This window comes from Phacochoerus africanus, chromosome 1 (assembly GCF_016906955.1).
Source record: "Phacochoerus africanus isolate WHEZ1 chromosome 1, ROS_Pafr_v1, whole genome shotgun sequence".
NCBI lineage: Eukaryota > Metazoa > Chordata > Mammalia > Artiodactyla > Suidae > Phacochoerus > Phacochoerus africanus.
The window spans coordinates 145,547,363-145,562,193 of record NC_062544.1 but is presented as its reverse complement, the minus strand read 5'-3'; the positions used below and the strand labels follow the sequence as shown (position 1 = coordinate 145,562,193).

General features: G+C 37.2%; 1 protein-coding gene across 2 annotated transcripts in view; it reads left to right on the top strand.

Annotated features, from left to right (window-relative positions):
- Nucleotides 1–14,831, top strand: part of RAD18 (RAD18 E3 ubiquitin protein ligase) — a 106,116-nt gene that overhangs the window by 65,110 nt on the left and 26,175 nt on the right. For both annotated transcript variants that reach the window (XM_047779720.1, XM_047779712.1), the window contains exons 10-11: nt 1,216–1,353; nt 4,734–4,908. In XM_047779720.1, coding sequence (XP_047635676.1) covers nt 1,216–1,353; nt 4,734–4,908 — 313 coding nt within the window. The remainder of the gene's footprint in view (nt 1–1,215; nt 1,354–4,733; nt 4,909–14,831) is intronic.

Here is a 14,831-nt window from a genome sequence, read left to right as displayed (position 1 = left end):
GAGGAAAGTCAGTTGAACCATCACCAGACAGGATTCTACTTGACTATAGACAAAAATTATTTTCCATTGCCATCAGTTATCTACAATTTACAGAGCTGTAATACAACTCAAAGGCAGTGAATGACTGGAATCCTGGAGGGGAGGTCTAGAAAATGCATAGTTTTTAACTGAAGCACAGATTCTCTAAACCAATATTCATGGTATATTAACCAATTCATGGTAATTGCATTAAAGGGGAAATGGTGTCTCAACATGATGAAAATAGTCTCAAAATCTTGTTGTAACTATTTGCAGTATGAATCTTTCTCAAGTGTATTTTTACACGATTTACAGCATCATTCTGGACCATGACTTCAGTGTTTAAGGTTGCTAGATAAATTAGTTCAACTGTAGCTATTTGAAGCATGGTTCAGAATCATGAATAGATAAGAGTTCCCTTATGGTGCAGCGGGTTAAGGATCTGGCTTTGTCACTGCAGGATCTCAGGTTGCTGCTGTGGTGTGGGTTCGATTCCTGGCCTCAGAACTTTCACATGCCACCAGCATGGCCAAAAAAAAGAAAGAATCACAAATAGATGTCCTGAAGCCCATGCTGTAATGATTAGTATATTAATGTACATTAAATTAATAACAGTGACCTGGAGGTCAGGCTTAAATTATCTTCAGAGATGTTAAAATAGTAGTAAATTAAGATTGGTTAATTATAACATCCTAAAATAAGGTGGATTAGTGGTGATAGGGATCTTAGATTGTTAAAGGGGTTCTGATGGGAAATAGGCAAGAAATGTGAAGGAAAAGGGGGGAATTGAAAAGGATATCCTTTGTTTTTATCAGCTTCCCTCAAGCTTCTGCTTTTATTCTCAGTTAATATTCTTCCTCTTAGTATTTTGTTGTGTCTTGGAAGTTAGAAGGGTGTCTTTTGCGTAAATTCAAGTAAACAGCATCTTTCATGCTCTATCAAAAGCCTTTTTAAAAAAGTATGGGGTTTGGGAAGAAATGTGCAGTTGCAAACTAGGAACATCATGTTTCCAATTTGGAGGAAGGGAGAAGATACAAAAGAAACCTTCCATGGCCCCCCAGCTCTTTTAAATTTATTGAAATGAGTCCCAAGGATGCTGTTCTTGAGCAAGTTTGTGTGCTGTTTGATGTCTAGTTTGTCAGTATTAGACGTGTAACTTTTATAGTCCTTGATTTACTAAGATCTTTTGACTTTCAGGTAAAAAACATCAGAATGAATTTCAGCTTCTGGTAGATCAGGCCAAAAAAGGATACGAGAAAGCCGTTGGAATGTCAAAAAAAAAAGTAACGAAAAAAGATGATGAATCTACAAAAGACCTCTTGTCTGTATGCGTGGGTAAGAGACTTTAGTTAAAAACAGAGATACATTGAATTTTACTGTTTTTAATATAAAGAGAAAATGAAACCAAGGAAATTTACTTTGGACTTCTTAGGTATTTGAAATGGGAAAAAGTATTTTTAGACACAGCAGTTGTTGGATATACACTATGTTTGTTACTCTGGGAAAAATGATTGGAAGATGTCCTGAAGTCACAGTTTCTGAAGTCTGTCTTCCTTTCCATTAATGATAAATCAAAAGTTTCCTATTGTTTAAGCCTGAGGATGTTTTCTAGGTGTAGGATTCATTGCTGTAGGTCCTTAGATATCCTCAAAGAGACTAAGTTATTTTTATTATAAGTCACTGGTATTTACTTTGGATGGAATATTCTGCTAATATATTAGCATTAGAGCTAATATGTGGCACATTCCTTAATTTCAACCCATTTTAAAATATGAAATTGTATTTTTGTTGCTACTAGGGCTTTGAACCTCATGAACAAAACAGTCATATTGGAGGAAAGTGCACAAGAAATTTCTTTACTATTTTCTCTTCATTGTGGTAAAAATACACATTACGTAATATTTATCATTTTAGCCATCCATACACATACAATTCATTGGCATTAAATACATTCACAATGTTGTGTCACTGTCACCACTATCTACACCTAAGACTTTTTTATCATCTCCAGCAAAAACTCTGTACCCATTAAATAATAACTCTCCCTCCACTTTCTCTGCCAGCCCTTGGTAATTTGTGCTCTACTTCTTTGTCTATGAATTTGCTTATTCTAGGTACCTGATATAACTGAAATCATACATTTTGTTTATCCATTCACCTCTAATGTGTTATATATATACCTCATGGTCTTTATGAACAACTTAAATTTGTTCATGTAGTTATTAAAGAATGTTGGAGAGTAGTTTAACTCTTGAGAAAATGCTGCTTAATATCTCGAGTTAGGAGAACATTTTTGTTTATTGGTTGAATCTCTTTTGAAAATGATTGAATGCTTGTACTCGGGTTGTGTATTCTCTGTGTTTGTGCACATAAATATTGCTCCCTCTGGGGTTCGGAGATGAATTTTGCTGGTAGATTGTTATGCATTGAAAGCACATGTCTGGGAAAGGTGGAGGGTATGAGAGAGGTAGACAGAGTGGCACGGACTGAAACGTTGAGCTTTGTGTAGCACCATACAACCAATGTAGTTTTTTTTTCTTTCTTTTTTGCTCTTTATAATAAACTTGCTCATTAAAATTCCAATATAGGTGAGCAAGATACATGTCCTCTTAAGTAGAACAAAATCATCTGATTGTGTTGCATGTCTTTGGGGAGGTTTGATGTTGGGGCCTCATGTTTTCGACTCTATTTGGAATTCTGTCCTGAAAGCCATGGACAGATGTAAAGGATAACTAACTTTCTTTTTTTTTTTTTTGTCTTTTTGCCATTTCTAGGGCCGCTCCCGCGACATATGGAGGTTCCCAGGCCAGGGCTCCAATTGGAGCTTTAGCTGCTGGCCTACACCAGAGCCATGGCAGTGCGGGATCCGAGCCGCTTCTGCAACCTACACCACAGCTCACGGCAATGCCAGATCCTTAACCTACTGGGCAAGGCCAGGGATCGAACCCGCAACCTCATGGTTCCTTGTCGGATTCGTTAACCACTGAGCCACGACAGGAACTCCGGTATAACTAACTTTCACTGCCCACAATTGTTGAATGATATTTGCACCCAAGAGGGAATTTGTCCTGTAGAAGCTTTTATAAGAGGGGAAGAAATAAGAGAAGAATATAAATCAGATGCAAAAATAAAAGATACTCTTATGCTGAATTCCTTCTCCCCGGTTTGCCAGCTTGATTGCATTCTCCCAGCTGTTTCCTGCATGAGTGATTCCTCTTAACCCAGTTCTTGGTGTCCATTTACAAGAGAAGGTCCCAGATGACCTGGATTGTCCTCTTAGTTGCTTCTCTGCCTTTCCCAGATGAACATTAGAGGGTACAGTTTTGTTTTGGTAATGATCAGGCTTATTAAAAGCCAGACAACATCAGGAGCTTATTTTTACAAGTTATACTCTTATGTGATGCATGCTGTTCTCGAGTGTAACAAATACTTATAATTATTTCTGGAAAAATCTTGACTGTATGGAGTTGAAAGGTGTGTTTTGTTTTTTCAACAATTTGTCTTATTCTCTTCCCATAATTTTCTCTTTATAACAAGAGATATTTGATAAAGGTCACTGGCCTCCAGAAGTGTGTGAGTGATCTGTGAAAGCTCTGCTTTTCTGTGAGCAGAGGGATTCTATTTTAGTAGCACATGTGGCCTATAGTCAAGAACTCACACAGTCCTTGAATCATAAAGAGAGAACAGCTAAAATCCCAGCAGAGCTCTGAGATACCCCAGGAGGAGAGGCCTGGACGCTGAAGAATCCTGCCCCAATTTTCTCCTATGTGCTTGGATTGGCAGATATTTGGTCATAGCCACATGTTGAATATTCTTGCAAACACTGTCTGCATCCCTCCGGCTTTTCTGGACCTTCATTCTTTATCTGCAATAAGAGACCTCAGAAATTAACAATATGACAAGGGATGTGTGGAAATGTGATGTGTATTGGATCAAACAAATATTGGTTATGATTATATGCAGCAGATTCAGAAAAGTGTTGATAGATTCACTGCCACACAGATTCATTTGCCACAATGACAAATATTGTGGTTCTCTTATTAATTGAATCTTTAATCCTTTTTTTTAATGCTTGTATTTATCACTGTTCTCTGGTCTGTGAAATTTATAGACATTCTTTAGTCATTCTCTAAACGGAAGCCTCATTAGAATTACAAGGTTCTCCTTACTCCAGGTTTTAAGGAATATTTTGTTTTAAATTGACTAATACTGTACTGAAAATTTGAAAGTTGCTAGGAGTAGGTCTTAAAAGTCCTCATCACAAGAAAAAAAGAAAAAATATTTTTGTAACTATGTACAGTTATGGATGTTAGATGGACTTTTTGTAGTGATCATTTCACAGTATACACAAATATTGAATCATTAGGTTGTACATTTGAAACTAATATGATGTCGTATGTCAGTTATGCCTCAATTAAAAAAATACACTATTGCCCCCTGCCAGAATAAATTAATTAAGTAATCTGGAATGTCACAGGGTGAACAGTATATATATATATTATATAATTAGGTGGCACCATTGAATGTTAATTCTTATTCTCTGGCTATCGCTAGATTATATCAATATAATCAATATTGCATAAACTTCTATTTTACCAATTATGAATAGCAGTATTAAATGTGGAAATAATAAACACGCCGAGGTCATAAATTTTAAGGTGCTCCTAAATGCTTCTTTTTTTCATTTTTCTTCCATTTCTTTTTCCTCTTTTTAGGACCGGAGGATAATAAAATGAAATTGTCAGATACGCCCTTTGTAACAAAGCACCTCCCTCAATTAATGCTGGACTCCCCAGGGAAGTTAGAGCCTGACAGACCAGATGATTCTTCCAGTTGTACTGATTTTCAAGAAGAAGCTCTTTCTTCATCAGAATCAGATTCATGCAATAGGTAAGAAAATTGTCGTAGTTTAGATTTCTGTTTCCTGTGCACACTAAGATAGGCAGAAACAACTGGAAGACAGCCCTGAGGATCAGTGCCCTTCCTCATCTCCTTCCACCATCTCCTGCTGCTTCCTAGGGTTCACAAGGGAGCCTGGCAGGGTGTGGAGAGTATGCACAGCAGCCTCAGGGGGGCCTTTGTTTTCTGCTTTGTAGCCTTTATATAGATGTTTTTCCTAGAGTTAGAAAAGAACACCATTGGCAGTGAAATTTTTATCAGGGGAATGAGTGAAGGAGATAAAATAGAGATGACCAGAAAGACTAAAAAAGAACAAATCACTTAAGCAAAAAGAATGGATGGGGACACTTTAAAAATAGGGGATTTGGAGATGAGTCATTTTTCCAAATTTTTTTTAAAAGCCATTTAAGAAGATGATGTGTTTTTGAAAGATGACAGTTGCATTATAGTTACCATTTTGAGTTCTGAAGATTCACTTTATGTGGTAAATGTTACCTTGTTTCAACCTCATCTTTATTACTTTTTTTAGTGGGTGCAGTATTCCCCTGGGTTTCTGTACCATCATTGGCTAGATTCTTCAATTTCTGTTGGATTTCTACATTTGCCCCAGTGTTCTACTTTACACCTACAGCTGTGGTAAAGCTCTCCCTACAGAGAGCCTTTTGTTTCTAATGAATTGTTTCCTCATGCTTAACATCATTTGACCATAGTTGGTGGTGTTGTTACCTTCTGAGTGAAATCATACCAATTTAAAATGCTAACAGCGGCATATGAACATGTCATGGAAATTGTTTAATCTTTGGCATTTGTTGATTTAAAATTTGTTAACAGTACCCTAGAATGATAGATGATGTCTAATCTAAAACATCAAATTAAGAAAGGTTTTGTTTTGTTTTTTTTTTTGTCTTTTTGTTGTTGTTGTTGTTGCTATTTCTTGGGGCGCACCCGCGGCATATGGAGGTTCCCAGGCTAGGGGTCTAATCGGAGCTGTAGCCACCGGCCTATGCCAGAGCCACAACAACGCAGGATCCGAGCCGCGTCTGCAACCTACACCACAGCTCACGGCAACGCAGGATCGTTAACCCACTGAGCAAGGGCAGGGATTGAACCCGCAACCTCATGGTTCCTAGTCGGATTCGTTAACCACTGCGCCACAACGGGAACTCCAAGAAAGTTTTTTTTAAGAAGAATATACCTAAGGATCCTCTGCTTCCTAAGGTTCTTGGGAAACATCTTCAAATTATCCAGGATCAAGTATTAGGAAACAGAAATCTTCTTACTTTGTCCCTAACACTGTCAAGGTCAGAAACATTGTATCACGTTGGGTAAAGGAAAAACACTTGGTTAGCCTGGGTTTCTCCAAGAGCCTGACACTGCTGCAGTTTCTCTATGAATGATCAGGCCTTTCCTCCAAGTTTAAACAAAACTTAACAGGAAAACAGGGTAAAAATGAAGGAAAAACAGAGACCAGGGAAATAAGAGCAAGCTTTTTAAGCATAGTCACAGATGCAGGAGTAGGTGGAGTGGGACATTTTTATGAAGTTGGAGTTGGGGGAAATGGCAGAAAGTGAAAAGGAGAACACATAGCAGCCAGGTGTATATTTATCTGGTGACGAGAGTGTGGGAAATCGCATGCGATTGTTGGAAGTCTTGGCCTCAGAGAGACTGATTGGCGTCCCTGGACTGTGAGAGGATTATTAAACCATTTAATTTTTTTTAAGTAAGCTCTAATATTCTTCCACATTTTAATTAGTCGTGCACGTATATATGTATATGTCTACACATATGTACACACACACACACACACACACACACACACATATATATATATATACCCATGACCAGTGGAACTACCTGCTAATTGCAGATTTTTAACAGCTTTATTGAGATGTAATTTACATATCATACAGTTAACTCATTTAAGTTACAATTCACTGATTTTTAATGTGTTCCCAGAGTTGAACTACCATCAGAATAGGATCTGCTGGGTGATTTGGGAGTCAGTCATTTGAAGTCTGTTTCCATGACTATGGAAAGCGTTTATAAATATCTTCTATCTCAGATCTGTTGGGAAGACGAAATGAGATAGTAGATGTAAGAGTCTTTTATAAATTTATGATCATTGAAGTTCCCAGTGGCTCAGTGGGTTAAGGATCCAGTGTTGTCATTGCTATGGCTCTGGTCATTGCTGTGGCATGGGTTTGATCCCTGGCCTGGGAACTTCTGCATGCCATGGGCTGCCCCCCACCCCCTGTGGTGTGTGTGAGTGTGTGTGATTATTTTTCTAGTTTTATAAAGACCAAATCAGTTGAATTTTCTTCAAAAATACTGCAAAAGTTGGAACTCTAGGACTGGATATTGCAAGAATGCTTTCATAGTCCTTTGTGCCTTAATTCTAATTCTTAAGCTGTATCATAGATTAAAACCCACAATTTATTTTTTTTTTCACTTTTCAGAACTTTAGAAAGTTGCGAACCTGCCCAAATTTGTTCTGTTGACATGTGTTTAGTTTGGCATCAGCTGACCACTTACCCCTAGGCACAGTCTTCTCATTTACTCCCTGTTGTGCTTCCCTGGCACCTGTTCCAACCTTGTTGCTTTGCGTCTGTTTCCTCACTTTGAACACCTTGTCTCCCAGTTCACCAAGGCAATGAATCTGACATGTTGCCAGATCTTTCCATTTTAAGGTTTCTTAGAATTTCTGACTTCTGCTTTCCTGTTACTTGTAAGAGAAAGATAGGTTTCTTAAGACATTTCTAAAGACATATTCTTTCTTTAGACAGATTCATCCACCTCCTCTAAGACGTTGCTCCATCAGTCATGCCTTAAGTTTGCTCTTGGATAGCCCTCTTTTTCTTAGCCCTTCATCCAATTTCTGACTTCTTTTATTCTTCCCACTATGCAGGAAGTAATTTCAGTGTCTTCTCTTAATTCCTATAGCAGTGAATCTGAAATCCTTAACAGTTTATCTAAATTAAATCTTACCTTGTACTATAGTTATTTGACTATCTTTGTCACTCCTGTTATTACTCATAAAAGTCCTTAAGAATTGAGTCTATCATGCATTTTTTATTAAAAAATGTCCTTCCTAGGGACACTACAAGTTCTTTTTTATTTTTAATTTTTTAAATTTTATGGGCATATAGTTGACTTTCAATTTTGTATTAGTTTCAAGTGTACAGCAAAGTGAATCAGTTATACATATAAATAAATCCATTCTTTTTTCCCCATATAGTTTATTACAAACTATTGAGTAGGTTTTCCTGTGCTATATGGTAGGTTCTTACTAATCATATATTTTACAGAGCAGTGTGTGTATGTTATTCCCACCTTCCCAATTCCTTCCTTCCCCAACAGTTTAACCTATTGTAACCATAAAATTGGTTTTGAAATGTTTGAGTTTGTTTGTTTTTAATAAATATAAAAGCCCTTTGTATCATTTTATTACATTTCGCATTTAATTGATATCAAATGATATTTGTCTTTCTCTGTCTGACTGACTTCACTGAGTATGATAATCTCGGGGTCTATCCATATTGCTGCAAATGGCATTATTTCATTCTTTTTATGGCTGAATAATATTCCATTGTCTGTGTGTGCCACATCTTCCTTATCCACTACTCTGTTGATGGACTTTAGGTTGCTTTCATGTCTTGGCTATTGTAAATAGTGCAGCAGTGAACATTGGGGTGCATGTCACTTTTTGAATTAGAGTTTTCTCTGGATAAGATGCCCAGGAGTAAGATAGCTGGATCATATGGTAGTTCTATATTTGGGGGGGGGGGTGGCTTTATTTTAAAATCTTTTTATTAAAACATCACTCACATACAGAAAAAAACACACAAAACCAATTTGAGGAAAAATTATTACAAAGTGAATACACATATTTAACTACCGACCCAGGGAAATAGAACATTACCCCCTTTGCACTCCTCCCAGCTACTACCCCCTCTCTCCTCTTGACTATCGACACCATAGTTCTTAGTTTTCCAATTTTGTGTAAATAGTAGTATTCATCCCTGTATATCTGGCTTCTGTCACTCAAGATTATTGTAAGTGTCTTTGATGAACATATACATGAATTTTTATGGGATATATTTCTAAGAGTAGAATGGTGGGTTTTTTAAGAAACCTCCATATTGTCTTCCATAGTGGTTGCACCAATTTACATTCCTACCAACTGTGTGGGGCGGGGGTTCCCTTTTCTCCACACCCTCTTCAACATTTATTATTTGTAGACTTGTTAATGATGGTCTCTCTGACTGGTGTGAGGTGATACCTCATTGTAGTTTTGACTTGAATTCCTCTAATAATTGGTGATGTTGAATATTTTTTCTTTTTTTTTTTTGCCATCTGTATGTATCTTCCTTGGAGAAATGTCTGTTTAGATCTTCTGCCCCTTTTTTGACTGCATTGTTTATTTATTTTTTTTTTTGATATAAAGTTCCATGAGATATTTGTATATTTTGGAGATTAATCCCTTGTAGGTTACTTCACTTGTAAAAATTGTCTTTCATTCTCTGGGTTTTTGTTTGTTTTTTAATGGTTTTCTTTGCTCTGTAAAAGCTTCTAAGTTTGAATAGGTTCCATTGGTTTTTTTTGTTTTGTTTATTATTCTAGGAGGTGGATCAAACAAGGTATTATTGTGACTGATGTCACAGAGTGTTCTGCTTATGTTTCCCTCAAGGATTTTTATAGTATTCAGCCTTATGTTTAGGTCCTTAATCCATTTTGAGTTTATTTTTGTGTATGTTGTCAGAGAATGTCCTAATTTCATCTTTTACATGTAGCTGCCTGGTTTTCCCAGCTCCGCTCATTGAAGAGACTATCTTTCCTTTACCTCCTTTGTCATAGATTAGTTGACCATAGGTGCTTGCTTAGGTTTATTTCTGGGTTTACTGTCCTATTCCACTGGTCTGTATTTGTTTTTGTGTCAGTACCATACTCTTTTGATTACTGTAGCTTTGTATTATAGATGAAGCCAGGGAGCCTGATTCCTACAGTTCCATTTTTCTTTTTCAGTATTGCTTTAGCTATTCAGGGTCTTTTGTGTTTCCATACAAATTGTGCTGTGTTGTATTGTATTGTATTTTTTACTTTTTAGGCCCACACCTGCAGCATATGGCAGTTCCCAGGCTAGGGGGTTGAATTGGAGCTACAGCTGCCGGCCTATGCCACAGCCACAGCAATGCGGGATCCAAGCTATGTCTGTGACCTACACCACAGCTCACAGCAACGCCAGATCCTTAACCCACTGAGCAAGGCCAGGGATCAAACCCGCAACCTCATGGTTCCTACTTGGATTCATTTCTGCTGTGCCATGACAGGATCCCCTCTGTACAAATTTTAAAATATTTTGTCATTGATAACTTGATAGGGATTGCATTAAATCTGTAGATTGCCTTGGGTAGTATAGTCATTTTGGCAATACTGGTTCTTTCAGTTCAAGACCATGGTATATCTTTCCATTTGTTTATGTCATCTTTAATTTCTTTTCATTAGTGTCTTAGAGTTTTCGGAGTACAGGTCTTTTATCTCTTTAGGTTGGTTTATTCCTCGGTATTTTATTTTTATTCCTCTTCCTATTTTTCTTGATGAGTCTGGCTAAAGGTTTATCAATTTTATTGATCGTTTTGAAGAGCCATCTTTTGGTTTCATTGATCTTCTCTATTGTTTTCTTTGTCTCTTTCATTTTTTTCTGCTTTCATATTTATGGTTTCTTTGCTTTGACTAACTTTGGGGTTTGTCTTTTCCTCCTTCTCTAGTTGCTTTAGGTGTTAGGTTGTTTATTTGAAATTTTGTTGTTTCCTGAGAAAAGATTGTATTGCTCTAAACTTCCTTCTCAGAACTGCCTTTGCTGTATCCCATAGGTTTTGGATTGTTGTATCTTCATTTTCATTTGTCCCTAAGTATTTTTTGATTTCCTCTTTGATTTTTTCAGTGATCCATTGGTTTGTTTAGTAGCATATTGTTTAGATTCCAGGTGTTTGTGGGTTTCGCTGTTTTTTTTGTTTGTTTGTTTGTTTGTTTTTCCCTTGTAGTTGGTTTCTAGTCTCATAGCGTTGTGGTCAGAAAAGATGCTTGATGTCATTTCAATTTTTTTAAAATTTACTGAGGCTTGATTATGGGCCCATAATGTGATCTATCCTAGAGAATGTTCTGTGTGCCCTTGAGAAGAAAGTGTATTCTACTGCTTTTCAATGTAGTGTTCTATAAAAATTTTATCAATTAAATCTCTCTGGTCTAATTTGTCATTTAAGACCTGTGTTTCCTTACTGATTTTCTGTCTGATCTGTCCATTGATGTAAGTGGGATGTTAAAGTCTTCCATTATTATTGTGTTACTGTTGATTTTTCTAAATGGCTGTTAGCATTTGCTTTATATATTATGGTGCTCCTATGTTGGGTGCATATATTTACAATTGTTATAGCTTCTTCTTGAATTGATCCCTTGATCATTGGGTAGTGTCCTTCTTTGTCTCTTGTAACTATCTCTATTTTAAAGTCTGTCTTGTCTGATATGAGTATTGCTACTCCAGCTTTCTTTTGATTTTCATTTTCATGTAATACCTTCTTCTGTGCCCTCACTTTCTGTCTGTATGTGTCCCTAGATCTGAAGTGGGCAACACCTTTATTAAGTAAAGAATTTATTGATTCTAAGGTGTACATTTTCTGTTTTATATTTTAATGTCTGAAATTGCGATGTGTACTATAATCAGAGTTTCTTATAGTTGGTGCCAGCCAGGTTGATGTTGTGATATACTTGCAAGTGTATGAATTTCAGTTGAGTTACATGTTTTTGTTTTTTGTCTTTTGTCTTTTTGTCTTTTTGTCTTTTTTTTCTAAGGCTGCACCCATGACATATGGAGATTTCCAGGCTAGGGGTCCAATAGGATCTGTAGCCACTGGACTATGCCATAGCCACAGCAATGTGGGATCCAAGCTGCGTCACCACAGCTCATGGCAATGCCAGATCCTTAACCCACTGAGCGAGGCCAGGGATCAAACCCACATCCTCATGGTTACTAGTCAGGTTCTTTAACCTTTGAGCCATGACAGGAACTCCGAGTTACATGTATTTTTAACTTTACATTGGTTTGTCATTTTAAACGTCTTCAACAAAATAATGAGAAAAAAGTTATCATGTGTAAAGAAAGTAACAGAAAGTACAGCAGAGTATAAGTTTGATGTTAGTGAGGTAGTGTTCACTGTTGGATGAATGAATGCAGTTCTGTGTTTTCTTGCAAGACAGTCGAGTGATTTACAGGGCCTTAAGATAGCCCATGAGTATCTGAAAACTTTTTAGGTTTTGTGAGTGAGCTGTGTGCAAAGGATTGCTTGTTTGTCACATGACCTGCTGAAGGCAGGAAAAATGGTCAGATCTCTTGGAATAGATGGAAAAAATTTCAAAATAGTAACAGCCTGACTGATTCATCTATTGTAAAAGACTAAAATTCAGGTCTAGAATATCAATTTGTCAGACATTTCTTCCTGTCTTCGAACAGAAACTGCTTCTCTTCCAGTCACATGTGATGTGATTGAGGAAGGAAAACAAAATCATGAGCTCTGTTTGCAGAATGGGTGTCAGTGCCTTAGATGAAATTCCTAGAGACAGTTGTCAGTTTTCAGAAATGCTTTATCTCCAGTGCTCTCAGTGGTACAGAGGATGACTTTGTGCAGGAAAACTCAGATAACATAGATAGTGAATCAGAACACAATGAAGAAGAATGGGGCTCTGAATCTGATGATGTTTTAGGAGTACTTTAATTTATTTCAGTTTTTTTTTCAATGTATATGCACAACAGTGGTATAAGGTAAAAACCTATCCCTATATATGTTTAAAAGAACTCTCTGGGTATGTAAAAATTAAAAATAATGGTTCAGACAGTGGAAATGAGCTCCACTGATCTTTGCAGAAGCTGAGGACCAAGGGATTAGAGAACCCAGGTGCAGTGGTTGATAACACAGGGCTTTAAATTCCAATATTCCTAAACTTAAATCTGGCTCTGCCAGGAGACAATAACTCTGACCAGAAAACTGTGGCTTCAGGGAAACTGCACAGCTGTTTTTGTAATGGTTCAGAGGGGGTTAGAGCTTGAAAAGTGAGGAATAGATTATTTAACTGCTCTTGTAATGGAGGGTTGGAGCACAGAATTTTAACCTCTGTTCTTTGTTTTGGATTGATTCTGTCAATTTGTTTGTAAATTCATTTTTTCTGAAGATAAAAAAAAAACAAAAAAAAACAATGGTTCAGGAGTTCTCGCTTAGGCACAATGGGATCAGTGGCTTCTCTTCAGTGCTAGGACACAGGTTTGATCCCCAGCCCAGCACAGTGGGTTAAAGGATCCAGCATTGCCATATCTGCAGTGTAGGCCACAACTGCAGCTTGGATCTGATCTCTGCCCCTGGAACTAAATATAGTGTGTGGTGACCGAAGAAAAGGTTCATCTTGCCATCAGTGTTGTCTTAGATTTTTGAAACGCAGTAGTCTTAGATTTTTGAAACGCAGTATCGGAATATGAATAAGGTCCCTGAGTCACTTTAAGCATAATTTCATCACCTAATTGGAAACTCATAAAGCAGATCATAATACTCAGAAAGTTGGTGGTAAACTGGTAGCAGATTGTCACAAAGTATGGTGATCCATTGGTTAGTGCCAGTGTTTTTTAGTGACTCCAAAACCTAAATAGTCAAGAGATATCCAGTTGATTAGGGTAATTAACACCACAGAAATCAGGAAAAGAATTCAAAGTGAGAAGGGAGCCATCACAACCAAATGCCTTTAGTGAAATCAGAGCTTTTCTGAGATAAGTGGTCTTTGTCTGGTCCAGCTTTTATTTTCTGTAATATTCAGGCATCAGATGGAGGGGAGGTGGAGCATTGCACTCAGTGACTTTGTTCAGATCTTTTCTCACCCCAAGATTCTGTGATCCTGTTATTTTTGACAAGTGTAATAGTTGGTGAATTATCTGTGCTCTCTTGCTATTTGTCCATTGCAGATTGTGAATCAGTCTTTTAGAATTATACTTATTCCCTGTATATTGAAGTGTGCCTATCTTTATCTCTTTCATTGTTTACAAGAATGTTACCATTTTTTATGATAGTTTTATTGTTTTCATTATAAAGCCCTAAACTTTGAATACTTTTTTTTTTTTGGTCTTTTTGCCATTTCATTGGGCCGCTCCTGCGGCATATGGAGGTCCCCAGGCTAGGGGTCGAATCAGAGGTGTAGCCGCCAGCCTACACCAGAGCCACAGCAACGCAGGATTCAAGCCGCATCTGCGACCTACACCGCAGCTCGCGGCAACGCCGGATCGTTAACCCACTGAGCAAGGGCAGGGACCGAACCCGCAACCTCATGGTTCCTAGTCGGATTCGTTAACCACTGCGCCACGATGGGAACTCCTTGAATACTTTGAATACTTTTAATTTAGATGTTATGCATGTTTATTGTGAAAAAAACAGAACATTTAGGTAAGCAAAAAATAAAATTCTGTAACTTTCGCAGCCAGAAATAACTTTGTGTTAACATTTTCATATGTACATCTTTCTAAGGATAGCAGTATGTATACACGGATTGACAGAGGAACATTTTTAAGACAGAAGGATCATACTATTTTGTAATTTTTTGTGCTCCCCCCCATCTTTTTAAAAGGCAAGTAATGCTGTTTTAAGTCTAATGTGAATGTAAATACATTGTGAATTGTTTTTTAACTCATGCAGTCATACTGTGGTACAGACTATAGGTCTTACTATTATACTGTTGAATAACACTGTTGGTTTAGTGTTAGAGCAGTATTTAAACTTATGTAATTTGCCAGGCTGAAAACTAATAATAATCTTACTTATCCAATCCAAGTATCATTAGGATGAAATTGTTTTTTGCTAATTTGATTCTTAACTCTTAAATAAGTA